The sequence below is a fragment of the Podarcis gaigeae genome (assembly GCF_964106915.1).
Source record: "Podarcis gaigeae genome assembly, chromosome: 3".
NCBI lineage: Eukaryota > Metazoa > Chordata > Lepidosauria > Squamata > Lacertidae > Podarcis > Podarcis gaigeae.
Genome location: NC_139680.1, coordinates 65,434,504 through 65,454,376, shown reverse-complemented (window position 1 = coordinate 65,454,376; position 19,873 = coordinate 65,434,504). Strand labels below are relative to the sequence as shown.

Below are 19,873 nucleotides of genomic sequence, written 5' to 3'. Positions count from 1 at the left end.
AATTATAATGACAAAGAAACAGTTTCCAAGAGCAAATCATTGCTACAACAACCACCAATTAATTGTGGAGTTATCTTGACTACCGAGATAGCATTTGCAACACTTTTGGAACAGTTCACCTTTGGTTCAACACAACAAGGCCTTAGGAAAATAAAGCTTTTAGTCATCGTTAAAGACTTTGAATACATAATTTTCATACCTATTGATTGAGGAGAATCCATATATGGGTTGCATTTTGCATAATGGCAGCGGTCTGTTGCAAGCATTACTTCAAATACTTTATCTGACTTGATTATTCCATTTTCTGGAAGAAAGGCAAATCAAAATATAAGGGAATATTATTCCACAATACCATTATACTGAAACTACAAAATAAAATGTACCACAGTCTTCAGAAAAAAACACAAGTGGTCAGTCAACTGATGTAATGCTCAGTTGTAAAAGTTTATAGGAGAGAATTTTTCAAGCATCAAACAGTAATGCAAATGTCTGCTATGAATCCAGGAAGGATTGAGTTAATTACTGAAACAATACAGTATATTTATTACAAAAGAGATTATAAAAAAGAGATTACTTTCTTATAGCAAAATGTTTTGGCTTTTCCCTTCTTCAGCGGCTCTGAGGTGAACCAACTCACATCGGGGAACTTCAGGAAGATGCTACTTTAAAATATAGCCTACAGCAGTGATATACATTATGCCCATGTTAGTTTATCTGCAAATTATGGAAGCTGAAATTCATCACTTCAACATTACTATGAAAACCCACTGTCAAAATAAATTAGGAGTTGGACCATGAGTCTTCTGGACTGCATAGTGCTGATGTTATTGTTACAGTCAGCTATTTAAGGGTTCAGAGTGGGGAAAGCGCTTTATCCTATCCCTGCCAGTCCCTTTGTTATTCTAGAGATGGCCTGGGTGTAAGTGCTTCCAGATAAAACCTGAATTTTGGGGTGGGCCAAATATTAGTCTTGCCTGTTTGGACAAATTCCTCATCTAGGACTTTGGCCTGTGATTGACTGTTGCTGGATTGATCTCCCCCTTGCTAAGGTTATGTGCCACATTTCCTAAGTTCTTCTTTAGCAGAGCAGCTAAGCACATAGAGCACTGAAATACAGGCAGGAATGGGACTGCAGCAGAGAACACATGTAACCAAAATTCAGCTATACTTGTTCTAACACAGCAAAGAATAGACCACTGCAGCTCTTTGAGTTATATAAAGCCTAGCAAATCCAATGTGTATCAACACATCTGAGTCTCTTCAGTTCCACACTCTGAAAAATGTGCCACAGTTTTCAGAAAGAAAATACAGTATGTGAACTCTAGATGGGGCTTTACCCTGAGAGTGTATCTTCTAATCTTATTTCAGCATAGTTGTCAATGAGGAAAAATTGAATTAACATCCACAATGTACAATCCAGTTCCTGCCTGCCTTGATTACTGATTTAGTGGCTGGGACTATGGTACCTTTGTTGACAAGCATTATATCAGCACATGTTTAGCGCTGAGACCAAGTCATGCTGGTTCCCACCCCCTCAATAAGTGTGTTGTTTTATTTATTTTTTGGTCAACCAGTTCCTAACCTCCCATTTTTTAGAAGAACAAATGAGAAAAGCTTCAGCGTACATCTGAAACAGCATAAAAATAGATTTGCAACTAGATATGATAACCGTGTTTCATTATTAGAATACAGTACCTCTATGGTCCCAATTCCTTAAAATATTGCTTTAGCAATATTTGCTTCTTGGTCCAGCTTCCTTACCTCACTTTAAACTAATTAAGGCTTGTCCCTGTTTCTGTGGATTGCAGAACTATATTCTTGCAGAAGAAATAATTATGCAACATCTAAGATAATAAAAACTGCCTTATTCCAGGTTGGACTATTTGTCCACATAGTCCAGTTCTGTCTACTTTGATTGGCAGCTCCAGAGTCTCAGGCAGATGTCTTTCTCATCTGCTACCTGACCCGCTTAACAGGTGGTGGCAGGGATTGAACTGGGAACCTTTTGTGTGAAATAATGCGCTCAGGTACTGAACTATGGTCTCTTCCCAACTATGTCATAAAATAAGAACTACACTACTGTATTGTGGTTCAGCAATAGTACAAGTTATAGATAAACCTGAGAAGAGAGTTCAAGAAACTATGAATTGTTTAATAATCTTCAAACCCATATGTTCAACGTTGCTGTGAGAATGAACAAAATAGTCATAGGCAAGGGGGTTGGAACACCAATACATTTCATTTTGAAAAACAGTTTTCTTTAAATCTGGAAATGACTAGAAGATAAGAAGGGGGAAGGGGAGAAAAATAACAGTCTGATAACTAACATTTCACCCCAGATGTGGAGCACTATCTACTAGTAAAAAAAATTCTTTCTTTTTTTAGAGAGTTCCTGAAAAACAAGTTCAAAAACACATACTAGTAGCTGCAACAGAAAACAGAGCTTTGTAAGAGCCTAGATATATTTTTCAGATCATTTTTTTCCCTAGACTTTAAACTAGAATGGTTTTAGGGGTGAATTTTGAAAGTAAATGTGCTCTTTGACATAGTGATTGGTTAGCTTCTTGATCAGAAGATTTAAAAACGACAATTGAGCATGATTTTACAGGGGAAGAATCAGGTTCTAAAATAATATTTAGTCATGCTCATTAATTTCAATGAGTTCACTAATACCTAGCTGAATACCACCCTATCTGTGTCATATTTCTGGATATTTACTATTTCATTTTATCACATTTCTATCATTTTAGGGCTGTGAAAATCATTCTGAAATTGTCACCCAAAATTTGCAAAGCAGCACTAGAATTTATGTAACACTTTCCAAGGTTTTTAAGTACTAAGAGTCATATTCATTATTTAGTAGCAGAATTCAAACTACATCATGCTGTTGTCCTGCCTGCAAGCATCATACATATTTATGTTGCAAAAGGTTCTGAAACAAATCTGCAGCTTATTTAAGTCCCTGCTCACACCCTTACCTTATTAATAAACTATGATGTAGCTTTTAACTCTTCATCCCTACAACATCAAGAATAAGAGAGGGGCGTAGGGAGAGAAATAACACAAGCCCACCTTCCCTACACTATTCTCAGGAAACGCTATTGCTTTGCTAGACAGTATCATTGATTTTCCAGTGATGGGTTGGTGGAGGAAGCCATATGTTCTTAACAGAGAAATGTTTTTAAATATTTGGCAGGTCAGGCAGAAAAGATTAACTTCAGCATACCTTCTCTTTTTAGTTAAATTTAAATTCCTTAAGTTAAATCTTTCTGGTGCTGTCTTTGACTCCTGTTCTGCACTTAATTATTATTTTTGTATATTTATTAACCTAGATCCTTTTGGCTACCTACGCATATTTTTCTACAAAGGATAAGTATAAAATACTGGAAATAGATAAATAAGAAACAAAATAAAATGAGTGTTATGGACATACACAGTCATAAAATATAACTATGCATGTGCTGTTGAAGTCAGAATGTTGCAAAGTTATGTTTCCTTTATAGAAGTACACTCAAATAAATAAATAAATAAAACCCCACCCATCTGGCTGGGTTTCCCCAGCCACTCTGGGCGGCTTCCAACAAAATATAAAAAATACAATAAATCATCAAACATTAAAAACTTCCCTAAACAGGGCTGCCTTCAGATGTCTTCTAAAAGTCAGATAGTTGTTTATTTCCTTGACATCTGATGAGAGGGCATTCCATAGGGCGGGCGCCACTACCGAGAAGGCCCTCTGCCTGGTTCCCTGGAACTTCGCTTCTCGCAGTGAGGGAACCACCAGAAAGCCCTTGGAGCTGGACCTCAGTGAATGATGGGGGTGGAGACGCTCCTCAGGTATACTAAGCTAAGGCCGTTTAGGGCTTTAAAGGTCAGCACCAACACTTTGAAATGTGCTCGGAAAAGTACTGGAACCCAATGTAGGTCTTTCAGGACCGGTGTTATGTGGTCTTGGCGGTCTAATTCCTCTGTTGTCAGAGGCATAAAAAAAGCCACACGCCCAATTTATTTATGGTAAAAAACTGCTTACTATTAGATTCTAATGGATTATTGAATATTCCTTTATTTGATATGTTGTGACTTTTTTACATTATATCAGATTGTTACTATTAATATTTGATGTTCTTTGTGTTTTTATATGTGTTGGAAGCCGCCCAGAGTGGCTGGGGTAACCCAGCCAGATGGGCGGGGAATAAATAAATTAAAATTATCAGTATTATTTCGCAAGTAGAGACTGACACATACTAAAACTGCCTCCAAAATTTAAAAGCTGCTGTCCTATAATGAGTTTATAGACATATATAACAGGAAAAGTATTAAGATACAATGTAATATAAAACATATCTCAAAAAATTTCCAACTGTTTTTCACTCTGCTCTTTAAATCACTTGCTACATTCCCAAATACGACAAACAGGATACTAAAGCTATTTGCTTAGTTGCAATACGAAAACAGGAACAGACAGCAAGAGCTGCTGCAAATGATTTTTGACTAAGACCTATAAATCTTTTCCAACCAGCTTCTCCTGTAAAATACTTCATGGAACAGGAATGGGAATTCTTACTTTCGAGATCTGCTGCTCATTTATTTGGGTGCTTTTTGTACAAACCCATATAATTTAGTAATAGCCCCAAATGCTTTAATAAACAAAAATAACAACTCCATCAAACAAATGACATCACTAATTTATATTTGTGGTATCACTACCGAAGATTGTCATATGTTGTGGGATTACTTTCGATTTATGCAGCCTGGTGATGTTGACAAGGCACCTGCTGCTCTGTGCCCAACCATGGCTCCTTCTTGGCTTATTAAATCTAGCAGAGGGGTGTGACTGGCTGGACTGAGGGCATGGTTAACACTTCATACCGTGAGGAGGTGATCCCTGACTTGAAAGAAACAACACCCAGTCCTAAAGAAATCAACCCTGTGCCAGAATTCACCATGAAGTTGATACAGTAAGTGCCACACTTTTAACATTGGGGGGTGGGGAGGTGGCAGTAAGCATTTATGGATGCTGTTTATCTACTGATTCCAATCTGGGTTTAGGCCTGGCCATGTGACCAAATCTGCCTTGGCTGCCCTGATAAATCACTTTTACTGAGAATGGGACAAGAGGAATAAGTCCTTCCTTTGCTACCATTAACCATGCTATCCTCCTAAATAGCTTACGGGGGGTTGCAATTTTACCTACAGGACCGAGTCCAGAAAGTAAGACTAGGGAACTGGTTTTTGGTCCCATGACAGTGCCACAGGGTGTTTGTTATACTATCACCAATGTTGTTTAATATCTATATGAAGCTGCTAGGAATGGTCATTAGGACATTTGAAGCAAGGTGCTGATAATAATTTATTGTATGCCTTTCCCACCCCTCAAAAGATGGTCTCAGGGTAAGAAAAAGCATATAAAAAGACTATTAGAACACTCAGCTCTATTTCTCAATAAAATCTAAAATAGGAGAGGTTTCACAAGCGGCGGCCTAGTGCCTGGATGCAATGGTAGGCTGGATGAGGACAAATAAACAGAACTTTGATCCAAGCAAGGCTGAGGCTCTGTGGGTGAGTGGTTCCTGTGTCGCAGAAATGGGCCAGTTGCCTCCAAGGATGGGAGTTACACTTGCTCAGAAGATGCAGGTACATGGTCTGGAGTTATTCTTGGACCCAGCTCTCACTAACTAGGCTCAGGTGATCTCCGTAGCTAGGAGCACCTTACACCAGCTTCAGCCATTCCTCAACTAGGATAGCTTGCCCAAAGAAACCCAGGGAATTAGTAATTCTGAAAGTGGATTACTAAAGTATGATATATACAGGGCTTCCCTTGCGATTGCTCTGAAAGATGCAGTCAGAGCAGAATGCTATAGCATTATCGCTGACAGGAGTGAGAACCTACTAGCATATTACACTGCAACTCAAAGAACTGCACTAGCTGCTGATTTGCTATCAGGCCAAGTTCAAGGTCTTACTATTAGCATATAAAGCCTGTAACAGCTTGGGAGCAGTTTGTCTGTGGGGTCATCTAGCCCCTTATGTGCCTACTTCCACAGCTTCAATGCGCAAAACTTGCACTGAACAAACAACTTCATTATGTTGCTTTAGACACCGACTAAAAACTTTGTTTCAGCAAGCCTACCCGGCCATGTAAACAACTTATGCGTACTTGCTTTTAAATTTTGTTGAATTGTATATTGATATCTGTTTTGTGTGCACCAATAAGTGACATTTTTTTAATTAGGCTGTTAATCAATTATTGTAAATAAATAAAAACAACAACTTATCCATTTCATCCAACTTTCTCATTATGGGATTCACATTTGCAGCACACATTAACATGGGTGGTGGCTCCCAGACAAACAAAGATGTTAACACCTGAACCGATGAGAAGCACCCCAAGAGACTCACTAGACAGTTGCATAATGACTGAGGGGAGAGCGAAAGAGCAGCTGCCACACTATCCAAGGGACATTTTAGATTTAGATGGTTTCATTCTTCTCTGCAGTCACATGAAGCTGAAACCTAACTTTGCCTTTAACGACTTGAAAAACCTGGAACTTTCCGGCTTTTGTGAGCTATGCATCGGTTGTTTACCTGTGGGTGGGAAACTACATAACACATGCCTGCTGCAGTAGGTAACCCGCATAATGTTTATTTATTTTATATTAAAAGGGCGTTTGGCAGGTCCGATGCGCGATGCTCACAGCTGAGAGCCGGCCGTTTAGCTGCCTTCCCCCTTAAGACGCGGGAAGCGGAAACGGAACCGGGAGAGAGAGGGGGAGAGAGAGAGAGGCACCTCTACCACGACTGCCGGGCCCAGCGGCGAAGCTGGGTGGACAGCCGAGGCTGCCGCTTCCCCGCTTGCGAAACAGCGGAGGGACTCAGCCCTGCTCTCTTCCAGTAGTGGCGACAGCAGCCACCGCCCTCAAGCAAGCTCCCGCCGCACCGAGACACACCCGCTCGACTGCGGGGACTCTCTTTTCTCTCCCCCCCCCCTCGCGGTGCTCGCGACCTCCCACCCGCCCACGTCTCCAGCAGCCGCCAGGCGCGAAGGCCGTTGGCGAAGGCACCCCAGCGCGCGCTTCTGAGGGCCGACAACTAACGGTCACTCCCTAGCGACGGGGTTCGCGCGCGCTTGTGTATGTGTGGTACATGAATGGACTGCGCGCGCCCTGGCCCCTCCTTCTGCCTCCTCCTCCTCCCACCCCCTTCCTTGGCCACCGGCCCCAGCGCGCACACCACAGACGCACTCACTGCGGAGGTTGTGGATGAGCTCGGAGTGACTGGCGCCTCCTGACTTCCAGGCCATAGCTAGACAGACTCTGCGGAGCAGGTAGAGAGCCGCCTTCAGTGCCGCGACTGCGCACAGCAGTTTCCCCAGGAAGGACACAACCTCCAGCGCCGACACAGGCGCCGCCTCCTTCCCTCCCGCAGCAGCAGCTGCCGCTGCCGCCGCCTCGCGTCCGCCGGAGGGAGGGGCTGCTCCCCCGCCCCCCCGCGCGCTCGACATTCTGAACGGGCGCCGCCGCCGGGCAACCGCGGCTGGTGTGCGCAGGCGCAGTACATGGAATAAAGGGGAGCGGGCCGGGAAGGGGGGAACCTCTTGGTGATGGGCGGAGTAGGAGGCTGGGTTCTTGGGGTTGCGGAGGACGGCGAGGGGCTTCGCAGCCGAGGTTGTGGGAAGCTGGCTGCTCCTTTAAACGGAAGCATGTGACTGGTTCTCCTGTCGGGCTATAAATAACCGTGGCATGGCCTATAAGGCACATTTGCAGTTTTATTTGCAGTGCAATGTGGGTAGGCTTTTGAGGCAGAGCTGAGTTTTAGGGGATGAAAAGTCTCGCAGCGTCGCCGGCAGGGAGCAAAGCGCAACATACGCGCCTGGCTGGACGCAAAACGCTTTCTGTCGTGTGGTGGTGGCGGCGGCGGCGGCACATAGGACATACAGTATATGTAATGGGGCCACATGATTTTTATGTATCAAGAAAAAAGATTCATAGCCCACCAATCCCAGCACTGGGTACAACATAGAGAAAATCCTAACAACAACAAAAAATCAGTGACATACAAAAAGAGACAGTGGAAACAACAGAAAGGGGCTACAAGGATGTTGCCCACTAAAACGATAGAGCTGGGGAATGTTTGTGGAATTGCTGATGGATCTGGTGTGTGCTCAGCTGGGAGGGACAACACATCCAATGAGAAAATGCACTACAAAAATGGCAAAAAAGCCCTCAACACCCCTGAAAACAGCCAGTGCCCACTAAGTTGCGACTGCGATGCCAGGTATGCCCATATGCTGCCCACCCATGGAGGGAGCCAATGAACTCTCAGCAAGATAGGTGTATCTGCAGCACACACCATTGCATCACCGTACGTACAACAGCCATGGCAATGCCACTCTGCCCCCACTCTTATCAGTCCAAGCTGCACAGCCAAAACTGACCCCTACTGCCAGTTCTGAAGCATCCCTCCAGGCAGGGATCTGAATCCTTTTATGCTCCTCACAACCACTGTTTTGGAGCATAACCCACCAAGAACAGGAAGGGGAGCACACACAACACAGCACTCACTTAGCTCCCCAGGCAGGGCACACCTAAAGTACAGTTGTACGTTGGGTTACGTACTTAATTCGTTCCCGAGGTCCGTTCTTAACCTGAAACTGTTCTTAACCTGAAGCACCACTTTCGCTAATGGGGCCTCCCGCTGCCGCTGCGCCACCGGAGCACAATTTCTCTTCTCATCCTGAAGCAAAGTTCTTACCCCGAAGTACTATTTCTGGGTTAGTGGAGTCTGTAACCTGAAGCATCTGTAACCTCAAGCATGTGTAACCGGAGGTACCACTGTATGCACATAGCACTTATAGGTTAAAGTTATAAGGCCCACCCAAAGAGGAAGAGGCACTCTTGTTAAACAGCCAAGTCAAGGAAAGGGTCAAGAATGCTGTTCCATCTAACCTGTGAGGAGAATGAGGGAAACCTGCTTCTTTAATTAATTTATTGGTAATTGCTCACACTTCCTCAACTCTGCCTAGATTTGGATGAGGAAGAATCCCAGAATCTGCAGTTTATGTACCTGAGAGGGAGAATTATTTTAACAAGAGCCATTTACTGTTCATTGCACACTTGAGATAAATAAATATTTTATTATGGCAGCACTGTTCTTCAGAACTCCCTGCCTATAGACAAACTTCTTTGTTGTACTGTGTGCAATGTCTGCTAAAAATGTTATTTTTTGTATATATTTGTTTTTAAGAAGGTTGATTTTTGTCTATATTATGATAAATATAATTATATTATGCCTACTTTTGTTGTGTTGATTTTATCAGTATTTTCCTATGAATATTTAATATTACCTTACATAAACTGCTTAGAGGGCAGAACTTTGGAACAGAAGTTCAAGGCCCCACTCAGGGCTGATTTACCACATTTTGAAGTAACAAAATAATACACACTGCCTTCTAAAGAGGGTACCCTCCATAATACTTTTAAGTCCAGAGTCTAAAATTACCTAACTACACCACTTGAAATCATGTAGTTTTTATAGAGCCTAGAGTAGCTGCCAAGAAGCTATCCGATATGTATGCTATACTATTTGTCAGTCCTTTTCTATGCAGAGCTAAGTACCCATCAGCCATTATAATTTTTGAAAGTAAATAATAACCAATAACTCCTGGCCCAGTTTGAGTTTACAGCCACAACCCTATGTATCTGAGAATAAACCTCATTGAACACAGTGAGCAAGTAAGATCTGGGGGCATGGATGCGATGCTATTGAGATTGTCACATGAAATCGAGTGCTGTTTTTGTCTTGCACAAAAATGAATCCTCCAAACCAAACACATTTCGTTCTCTTTTGCTGATGCAGTACTAACACTCATATTTTACTTACGTATATACAGTACACACTTCTTTCTCCCAGAACTGAGCAAACATCCGTCAACCCATACAAATACCACTATCATCCCATAATTTTGAAGCAACATATCAGGAAAACCATGACGTGGTTTCTGAAGTATCAAGGTCTAGCTTTAGAAACTGTAGAAGAAACAAGGAAGGAGCTTTACAGGCCTATGAATACTGTACTCTTCAGCTAATTCCACTGACGGGGAGTTCAATGAGGCTTATTCCATAGGAACTGTGTTTTGAATGACACTGCATAGCATGATCCCTTGCATGTTTACTCCAAAGTAAAAGCCACTCTGTTCACTAGAATTTCCTAATAGGTGTGTTTACAGTTGCCCCTGTAGCACACATGGGTGTAGCCAGGGGGTACAGCTGCCCCCCCCATAAGTAAATAAATAAAAATACTTAACTAAAAGTAGAAATTGCAGAGATTTTGAGAGATTTTTTCCGAGAACTTGGGGTGAAAAGAAAGTAATTTAAAACAACATTTTATTCCAAATCTGCTAGACAGTTGATGATGACAGGTGGGTGTCCTGCCCCAACATAAATCCTGGCTACGCCCATAGCAGCACATAATGGGATGGTGGCCAAGAAGGATTGCAGGGAACCAAGCCTTCCCTCGTGCCATTGGGTCCTTCGTCTTTATTAGGGTGCTCAGTATTGACATATATCACGAGATGTGGGGCATCACCACCACGTCCTGGGAAAAACCGACATGGAAGGAACGTCTGGAGATGCTTTACATCCCACCTCAGCGTTTCCTCCAATTCTAGCTATTAGAAAACGAAAGGAAAAGCCAAAGATAGAGCATTCCGCGTTACTCCCCCCAGTAATCTCGGGAACCTAACGCCTCCTTGAGAGAGAGCAGCGCAGTCCTGACAGGCTTTTGTCCCGCGTCCTTCGCCGTCTCCCGTGACGTGTGTCAGCCAATCAAGAGGGCGCATTTGAAAGCCGGCGGAGGTAAGAGAGACGCGGCGGGTTCTCCCCGCTTAAGCATGGAGGATGTGGCCGCCAAGTACGTGTCCCAGAAAGTTAGTAAGGCCCGCTGGCGACCCGTGTCTGCCGCTGCCCTGCAACCTCCCGAAGTCTTCGCTACCGGCTCGTGGGATAACGAGGTAACGCGGTTTTCCACCCCGTCACCCCTTTCCACCCCGCCCCTCTCTCCTGTGGCCTCAGGGTGAGCTGCCTTGGAAAGGGGGGTGCAGCACTCCTCCCCCCCCCCCGTCTTCGGTGCTTTCCGTTCCTACGTGCACGTTTTCCATGTCTGAATCTCGGGGGTGGAGCTGTATTCGCTTAGACTCAGAGGTCCGTCGAAGCCCCAGACCCCATATTTTTTATTTAGTTTATTCAACTTGTAGTAGTAGTTACGATTTAACTGGGCGGTTTTTGTGTTTTGTGTCATTCTGCCTGTTCTTATTTAACTGTTGAGCTCCCCGAGCCAGTGAGAATGTTAGGATAATAATAATAATTAATAATAATAATAATTTATACCCCGCCCATCTGGCTGGGTTTCCCTAGAAAATGAACTCTTCCCCCCCTTTCCCTCTTTTTTGTTTTAAAAAATGAACGATTAAAACAACTACTAGCCATTTGTAATTAAGGTGTGGGGTGGCTTAGAAATAACTGGCATATACTAATAATCATTTCATTCTGCTTTGGAAGTGTAATTTGATAGCTTTCTCTCTGTTTGTTTGCTCCCTCTCCTCACTAATGCAATAAGGTAGATTATGTGATCACTGAAAGCTTTTGTACAAAATTATAGAAACCTGGTAAGCTGTCTATTGACAGTTCAGTAGGTACTACGTATGTAAAAAAGAAAATCCAGCAGTTTGGTGTTTCCATTCTTTTTACCTCTATGTAGTGTGCACAATATATAGTGTTTTGTATCTACCTTTTAACTTCATATATTTGTTGATGATAGTATGGTATTTGGGACACTTTTTTAGCTTGCAAGAAAAATGAAAATGTAGCTGAAGTAGGTTGCTATCCAAGTTTGGTTTTTCTTATACTGGTACAAGAGCTTGCTTTTCTTGTAATCCTACAGGAAAATAAGATTTCAATATGGTCTGTTGGAGACTTTGGAAGTTTGACCCCAAATGGAGAATACCATGGAGAACCACATCTGCTATGTGATATTGAACACAGTGGTGATGTTATGGATATGGAGGTAAAAGTGCTATAAAAATAGCTCTTAATGACATTTAATTTCCATGTTAAGAAAGTTTAAGGTGTTGCAGTTATACCAGTAAGAAAGGGAGTTCCTAACCTCTACAGTTGGGGAAATTAAATATGGGACACTGGTACAATTTGCTTATCAAATATTGTGTAAATACAGATTTGTGTGTTAACATCTTTGAGGATTTCTTCTCCCTTAGTTTTTGGATCAGGAGAGAATTGTGACTGCTTCATCCACTGGAAGTGTGACCATATTCAGACATCATCAAAATAATCAGGTATATAGTATTCGCTTTCAGCTACTATGACAGTTGCTCTGCATGTCTGAAATAAACAAGTGTGAAGCTGTTAAATATAAATGACAGCTAAAAAACTCTAGTAGAAGTGGTTAGTTCTTTCTCTTGCACTTAGTTGACTAAAGTGTAATTGTGTGGTCCCTATGCAGCTTTAGGAACATTTTATGAGAACTATACCCATACAACTCATCAGGTTTGTGTTGATGTATATTAGCTGAGTATACATTAATGTTGACAAAACCTTCATTGTGGAATAGTCTGCAGTTCTAATCACCATTAATCATAGTGAGACGTGCTTCTTAGTACTGCTGCATATGATTGTGCTGTTAATATAAAGCTCAATATACAAAAGAAAACAGTGAAACATTTCTACTTCATTAGAACACTTATAATGTAGTCCTATATTAGATGGGGGTTCCCGCCCCCCCAGTTGTGTCTGGGACTTCATCAAAGGCTACACTCCAACTATCAGCAGTTATGGAACTGTTGAAGCAAGGGCCAGTCTCTGTCACTGGCCAGAAGAATAAGGGGCATTGGGTACTTGTGTATTTTTAATGCATTTTAAGCTGTCTGAGAGATTATTTGACCTAAAGGTAGTGTATAAATAAGCAATGGATGGGATTCAGCTAAGTCATTAAATGACATGCAATGGGACCTTCCCTCCCACACACCCCCTAAATCTGTTCTCTCGGGTTGGAATTCCTGGAACATATTAGGAGGTGTGCAGGCAGAAGAAACTGGAAACCCGTTTGCATGAGCGGACCTCACTCCCTGTGTACATACCCCGCTATGTTGAATTCCATCCATAATTATTTGCCCTTGTCCTTGAACGTCTGCTGATAACTTACCATTTGATTTGCTGTGTGTAATCAGTCTTACAGATTAAATGCAAAACCATTCCTGCAGAATGGTTTGATGGGATATGTCTGGCAATCTGATTTCCTTGGAGTTGGTTACTCATTATAAATAACTGCAAGGCACTGACCTGAAATGTTGTAAATCAGGGTGGGGAACCTTTTTCAACCCAGGGGCTGCATTTCCTCATAGCCAGCTTTCTGGGGCCACATGCCAATGGGTTCAAAATGAAAGTAAGTGTGACCAGAGTGGACAAGGCCAGAGCTGATGGTGTGGCCAACAAACATAAATCTGCTGATGCTGTCTGAGTGTATGTGGGGGGGGGGGCTCATTTAGTTTCACTGCATACAGGTGGTGTAGTGACAATAAAGGTTTATTTTTATTATTATACACATATTCATTCTCTCCTGCCTTCTTGCTGCAGAGGCTTTGAAAAACAGTAGGCTTTTTGAAAGCTATCTGTGACAAGCTAATTGTGAGTGTGTACACACAGACCCAATTTGCTTGTTGTGTTAACAATAACAAATGGTTTGCCCTGAACATAGAGATTATGTCTGTTTTTCTATTCCCCTTGAAGAAGCAACATTCCACCACCCCTGGTTTAGTATCATGTCTTTTTCTCCAGAAAAATACACGATTAAGTCAAGAACTAACCTTGACTTGACATTGTGGTTTGGAGTGAAACAAACCACGATTGCCAGTTTGGATGTAACACTAAGTTAGGGATTGTGATTTGTGGCGTGGCTCCTGACTGTGTTAGAAAGGAAGTGAAGTGAGAGCCACCTGCACATCTGTGGTAAACCATTAATTAAGGTTTTCATGATGCTGCCCATCCAACATATTCTAGTTACCAGGAAAGGTGGAAACAGAATACCTCTGTGTTGCTTCCTTGAGACTCGGACATGTCACTCATGCATTTGTACTTCAAACATTTTTAAAATCCTTTGGAAGATGTGGGGTGTTTAGGAGCAGACAGAAATATATTATGTGTCTGCTTACAAAACTGAAGATATATTTACTGGCAATTTATATAATACATAGATTGTTATATTGACTTTTGAAACTTTAGTAGCTAACTTATGTAGTTGTTGCTTCTGTAGCATTTTTCATTGTGCCATTTTATTTACAATTTGCATTTATGCAGTCTTACTGCACTCTCTAAATTGGTTTAGCCTAAATAGTACTTTGTATAAAGCTACCCAAAAACCTTTTATATCTGATGAGGTTTTGAACTTGAATGTGTGCATCGCCGCTCTAAATTCAGATACTGTACTAACTTTTTCCACATAGGGTGGCTGTTTAAACCTCTCTTTTGTCTTTTAGACTCTGTCTTTAAACCAGAAATGGAAAAATGCACATTACTATGATGCATCTGGTGGCAGTGCATCATGCACTGGGATCATATGCAACAGCCCTGAAATTTTTACGGTTGGTGAAGATGGTAGGATAAATGTGTTTGAAGTTGACCATAAGGAAGCTAAACGTACTATAGGTAAGTAATTTGAGCTCAAGTCCTAAATATTTGTGCAACATATTGTTGTAAACCTTCCTGCTCACCTTTGCTAGCTCAGGATAAAAATGAATCAATTGTCTGGGGAGTCCTTGGAAGATCCATGAGTGCCATTTTTATGTGAACTTAATCATAGCTGTAGGGAACAAGAATATTAAGTACACTTTTAGACATGTTCTGCTGTGGTTTTCATAAGAACTCATATGCGAATGCAGCAAAGCTTCAACAGTAAGATCCTAAAGAATATGGTTAAAAAAGTGCTTTTGTAGTAATGGTTAGAAAAGTGAACAAGAAACAATAGCTTCAGCAAAATGGAAGCTGTAGACCAAAACTGTTTAGTCATTTAACAAAAATCTAAAATTGCTACTGGTTTCTTAACCAAGGTATTGAGATACTTAATAATGAGATAGTGGCATAACAAACCAGAGCAATTCTCAGGGAGGCAACACTCTTCTCTCATACACCAATGAAGTTATTCTGGTGTTGATCTTTTGTGAAGACACTGATAAGGGCCATGTACACTCTAAAATACTTGACCTTTACTTTCATGAAGTTTCTAATTGGATTCTTTGCACTTTAATAAGCATTGTACAAAAATTCCCATCTCTCTTGGTAGACAGAAGTGTGAGCAATATATCAGAAACAGTAATATTGAATTCTGTGGGGATTACTCCCAGGTAAACGGCTATAGGATTACAACCTTAGTATACCCTTAATGAGAAGGTATATTAGTATATCCAACTAGTAGTTTACATGCCAGAAAATTCTCTCTAGAACATTTAATCTCTGGGGTAAATCCTACAGTTACTTCTTAGAAACAGTTGTTCACTCTGCTTTTCTGATATATAAACAAACAATGCTTGCTAAGAGTGATACAGTTTTAGATGATATGAACTTTTTTGTTCTAATTTCCTGTAGATAATGCTGACAGCAGTACACTCCATGCAGTTACTCAACTTCGCACAACAGAGATCCTGACAGTCAATTCCATTGGTCAGCTAAAAGTATGGGATTTCAGACAGCAAGGAAATGAGCCTTCACAGATATTTTCATTGTAAGTATGTACTCTCGGATAAGGAATGATGTTAAAGCCAAGCACTATAGCTAAATGTCATTTGCTTCCTGGATTACAGCCTGTTTGATTCCCCATTAAAATGTGTGTTCCTCTTGCCTTGCAGGACAGGGGAAAGAGTTCCACTGCACTGTGTGGATAGGCACCCTAGTCAGCAGCACATTGTAGCCACAGGCAGCCAAGATGGAATGTTGAGTATTTGGGATGTAAGACAAGGCGGCATGCCAGTTTCCTTGCTAAATGCTCATGACGCAGAATGTAAGTACCGAAACAAACAGGCGTAATTCTTGCGCCTGTCCTCATGTCAACAACTAGAGGTACAAGCCTTCCACACATGAGTACAGTACTTGGGCGAGGCAGGATTTCCATAGAGCTCAATAGACCTTTGTATCTCTCCTCCTTGGCATATACATGGGTATATGTTTGGGAGGTCTGTACAACCTCCAGTTATTCAAATGGTTGTGGTGTGTCCATGTATACGAGCTATGAGGTAAAAGAGAAATTGCTCTAAGCCAGCCTTTCTTAACATTGGGTCCCCAGATTCATAGAGTACTGTAATAGAATTGTAGCATTGCAAGGGACCCCTAGGAGCATGTGTGTGTATTCATATCAGGGAATTAGCCCTTCCAGAACATGAATGAATAAATAAGAGAATTTATTACAAAATTCTTAAATAGAACCTATTCCCGGTACAGTCACCCTCTGTTCTGCTGGGAGACAAGAGAGCTAGCACAGAAACTACGACACATTTTACAAAATATACAAGAGCGTAGCAACTGTAACTTGGGAACATAGTCTAGGCAGTGGAATGCCCTCATAAGGTGCTCGAGAGGGAACAATAGAGATTTCACTGTATTTTCTCAATAAAATCTCATATCAGGAAAAGCTACAATCACACCCCATGTGAGGGTTCTATTCCAGAGGCAGTGTGCATACTCAAAATCATTTGGTAGTTCATAGAAAAAATATATGTATGAGTCTACTTTGTAAAAATTCAAGCTTCTGTTCTACTTAGGCTCATTGTATTAGACAGCCTCTAATCGTAGTCTATTATTGTAAAATGTTGCACGCCTTCATGCTATATAGTATCTTTATTATGTCCAGATTAGTGTATATTTCAATAAAATTTGTTTACTTGTTCAGTATGGGAAGTTCACTTTCATCCCTCCAATCCTGATCATCTGTTCACTTGTTCGGAAGATGGAGCTCTGTGGCACTGGGATGTTTCTACTGACGTGTCTGAAAGAAAATCATTCCTTCATACAGGTAAATTTCCTATTTTTGAGAAACTTGAAGGAGCTTATCTTCTGTCAGTAGACTTGGGAGTGAGTGTAAAGGAAAAGCATGGGACAACATGGGCTTATCAAGCATAGATGTTACTACATTTTTGTGTCTGCTCATCTTCAGAGAGTTCTTCTGTTGTGATATTCAGTTTGGCATTTTCTGTTTATTTCTAATGTGCTGTGTCTCTAGCCAAATTAAGACAGAGCAGTAAAACTTGGGAATATCTACATTTCAAGTTCGTAAACTGGCCTAATGTTCCTCTGCTATCCCATCTGTGGTTAATGTGGGGAGGGAGGAAATATATACATATACTAGAAATCTCAAAGGAATTCTGTGGTGAAAGCAGTACAGTATCTGGTGCCAATTTTCCAAGTTGGTGTGGTGATGTGGTATGTTTACAATCACTCTGTTTGGGGAATGAAACTTTCAGCAGTGACTTACTGCTTTGATAAAGGAAGTGAAAGGTTGGTAGTGCTTGAAGGGAACACACAAATGTAGAAAAGAAGGTGCTAGAATGAAAGGCTCAAATTTTGAAAGTTGGGTGGAAGAGATCCCCTTGAAATCAAGTGGTTGATTTACAAATGAATTATAAAAACAGAGATGAGCCAGGGGAAGAGAAGGAAATAATGTGTTGCATTATGTAGCATAACATGTGTTGCACCTGAAGAACAGTGGTTTTGCCCATGCTGCCGCTACTCTGTATTTTATTTATAGGCAGCCCTTTGGTGAAAGACTCCAAGAGAAGCGTAAAACACTATAGAAAATATAATTTCCAATAATAAAACCCATAAAAAACATAAAATTTAGCAGTCATAACAACTTAAAACCATCTACAAAGTATGTTGAAACATATTGGCAATGAAGTCTTTGCCTGACGCCAAATAGAAATTAAGGTAGACACTAGGAAAGTTTCCCTGGGAGAGCATTTAATATATGAGGCACTGTGACAGAAAATCCTCTTCCCATTACCACTTGCCCAACTTCAGGGCAACTTGCCTAACTTGTCAAGGGGATATGGACAAGACCTGAAGAATGAAGCGTTCATGTTTTGGAAGGCAGTCCTTCAGATAGCCAAGTACCAAACCATTTAGGACTTCATAGGTAATGAATAGGGTGGTCTGGTAACCTGTATACTGAACTTTGACTGTATATTGTCTTTGAAAACTGTTTGGAAACTGCAGTTGGTATAAAATACAGCTGATAGCCTACTAACTGGAGCTGGCTCTAGGGACCATGTCTCACTGTTGTACTAGGCTCTCATAAGTTGAGAAGGCAAAGGTAAAAAAGGTAAAGGATCCGGGACGGTGAAGTCCAGTCAAAGGCGACTATGGGGTTGCGGTACTTATCTCGCCTTCAGGCCAAGGGATCCAGCGTTTGTCCACAGACAGCTTTCCGGGTCATGTGGCCAGCATGACTAAACCGCTTCTGGTGCAATGGAACACCGTGACGTAAATCAGAGCGCACAGAAACGCCGTTTACCTTCCCACCACAGTGATACTGGCGTGCTTTCAAACTGCTAGGTTGGCAGGACAGAGCTCACTCCGTTGCGGAATTCGAACCGCCGACCTTCTGATTGGCAAGCTCAAGAGGCTCAGTGGTTTAGACCATAGCACCACCCTATCTCTAAGTTGAGAAGGAAAGAGGTGTAGGTTATATTTCTGGGATGTTAGCAGCAAAGCCAAATACTTAAACTGTTAACAACATGAACAACGGTTAGTCATCACATTTGCTATGGAGAACAATGACTTTCTTATTTCTGCAGTTAAGTTAAAAATTAACTCATTTTGTGTTTTATTTTAGGTGGGAGAAGTACTACTACATATCTGCCTCACAGTGCAGTTAATCAATCTGTAACAAGTGCCTGGCTCAGCAATGATCCCACTAAAGACCGCATGGAGATCACAAATTTAGTTTCAAATCCAACATTATCTGTGAATAGTTTAGATGTTTTAGGATCATGTCTTGTATATGGAACTGATGCAGAATCTATTTATGTTAAAAAAAACCTATTTGCATAATTTTATCTCCACAAAAGCTGGTTTTGAACTTCTAAATGCTGAAATACATACATTTTCTAGTCATAAACTAGGGGCATAATTTGTAATGGCAGATAAACTACAATTCACATTGCAGCCTCGATTCTTTAACCATGTTACATAAAAGAAAAATAATTGCCATTTCTTTCTAGTTCATGTGTTACCAACTCCTCTTTGCAATAAGCTACCTAAAGCTCAAAAATTTAAAAGGATAGTTCAGCCACTTTTACAGTTCTTCAGCAATCATGAAGAGTATAATTAATGTTTAGGTTACTGATAGTGGCAGTAGGCTAAATTTCTGAACAAATGCTTGTTTTGGGGAGACTTATGTTGCATTTTTATGTACCGATTAGGTTACAATACTTCTAATCGAAGCTGGAAAAAAATATAAATCTTGGCAAAGGAAAATGGAAACAGTAGACTGTTAAAATGCTTCAAAATTTTAATAGTAAGCCATGAAATGGTTTTAAATAGTAACTTTAATGTGACACTGCATACTTCCAACACTGTATCTGACAATAAGATCAATCTTTGGCCTGTCATACAAATTTCATTTAGATTAGCACTGTTACTATGAATTTTTACTTGGAAGTAAGTCCCACTGATTTCAGGAAGACTCTTTCCCAGTTAAGTAAGCTAAGGTTCAATAGCCTTATCAATTTAAGAAACACAACTGCTTGTAAAATTGTCAAGAAATCACTGATTGCATGTATCACTTATGAGAAAACTTTTTTATTAAACTGTCAATAGAA

At 41.1% G+C, this 19,873-nt stretch overlaps 2 protein-coding genes across 9 annotated transcripts in view; one reads left to right on the top strand and one right to left on the bottom strand.

Moving 5' to 3' along the window:
* The window catches only part of PCMT1 (protein-L-isoaspartate (D-aspartate) O-methyltransferase), a 16,526-nt gene extending 8,991 nt beyond the window's left edge, over positions 1-7,535 (bottom strand). For 7 of the 8 annotated variants that reach the window (XR_014563056.1, XR_014563057.1, XR_014563058.1 and 4 more), the window contains exons 1-2: positions 7,246-7,530; positions 200-304 (exon numbers count right to left, since the gene is read on the bottom strand). Coding sequence is in view for 3 of the 8 variants with exons in the window: in XM_083734006.1 (XP_083590132.1) it covers positions 200-304; positions 7,246-7,501 (361 nt within the window). In the remaining 5 variants the exon portion in view is untranslated. Of the gene's footprint in view, positions 1-199; positions 305-7,245 lie in introns of all 8 variants that reach the window. The other variant, XM_083734005.1, reaches the window with a different exon arrangement.
* NUP43 (nucleoporin 43) lies at positions 7,232-19,873 on the top strand. The gene is made up of 9 exons (XM_083734003.1): positions 7,232-8,589; positions 8,826-11,008; positions 11,938-12,060; positions 12,269-12,346; positions 14,543-14,711; positions 15,648-15,783; positions 15,908-16,059; positions 16,945-17,067; positions 18,886-19,873. The coding sequence occupies exons 2-9, from the start codon at positions 10,889-10,891 to the stop codon at positions 19,101-19,103; spliced, it is 1,119 nt and encodes a 372-aa protein (XP_083590129.1). The 5' UTR covers positions 7,232-8,589; positions 8,826-10,888; the 3' UTR covers positions 19,104-19,873.

Excerpts from the sequence above, each read along its gene's own strand:
- NUP43 (XM_083734003.1), top strand. The coding sequence starts at position 10,889 with ATGGAGGATGTGGCCGCCAAGTACGTGTCCCAGAAAGTTAGTAAGGCC. Across the intron at positions 16,060-16,944 it reads AAATGCTCATGACGCAGAAT|TATGGGAAGTTCACTTTCAT; the intron begins GTAAGTACCGAA and ends TTACTTGTTCAG. Across the intron at positions 17,068-18,885 it reads AAAATCATTCCTTCATACAG|GTGGGAGAAGTACTACTACA; the intron begins GTAAATTTCCTA and ends GTTTTATTTTAG.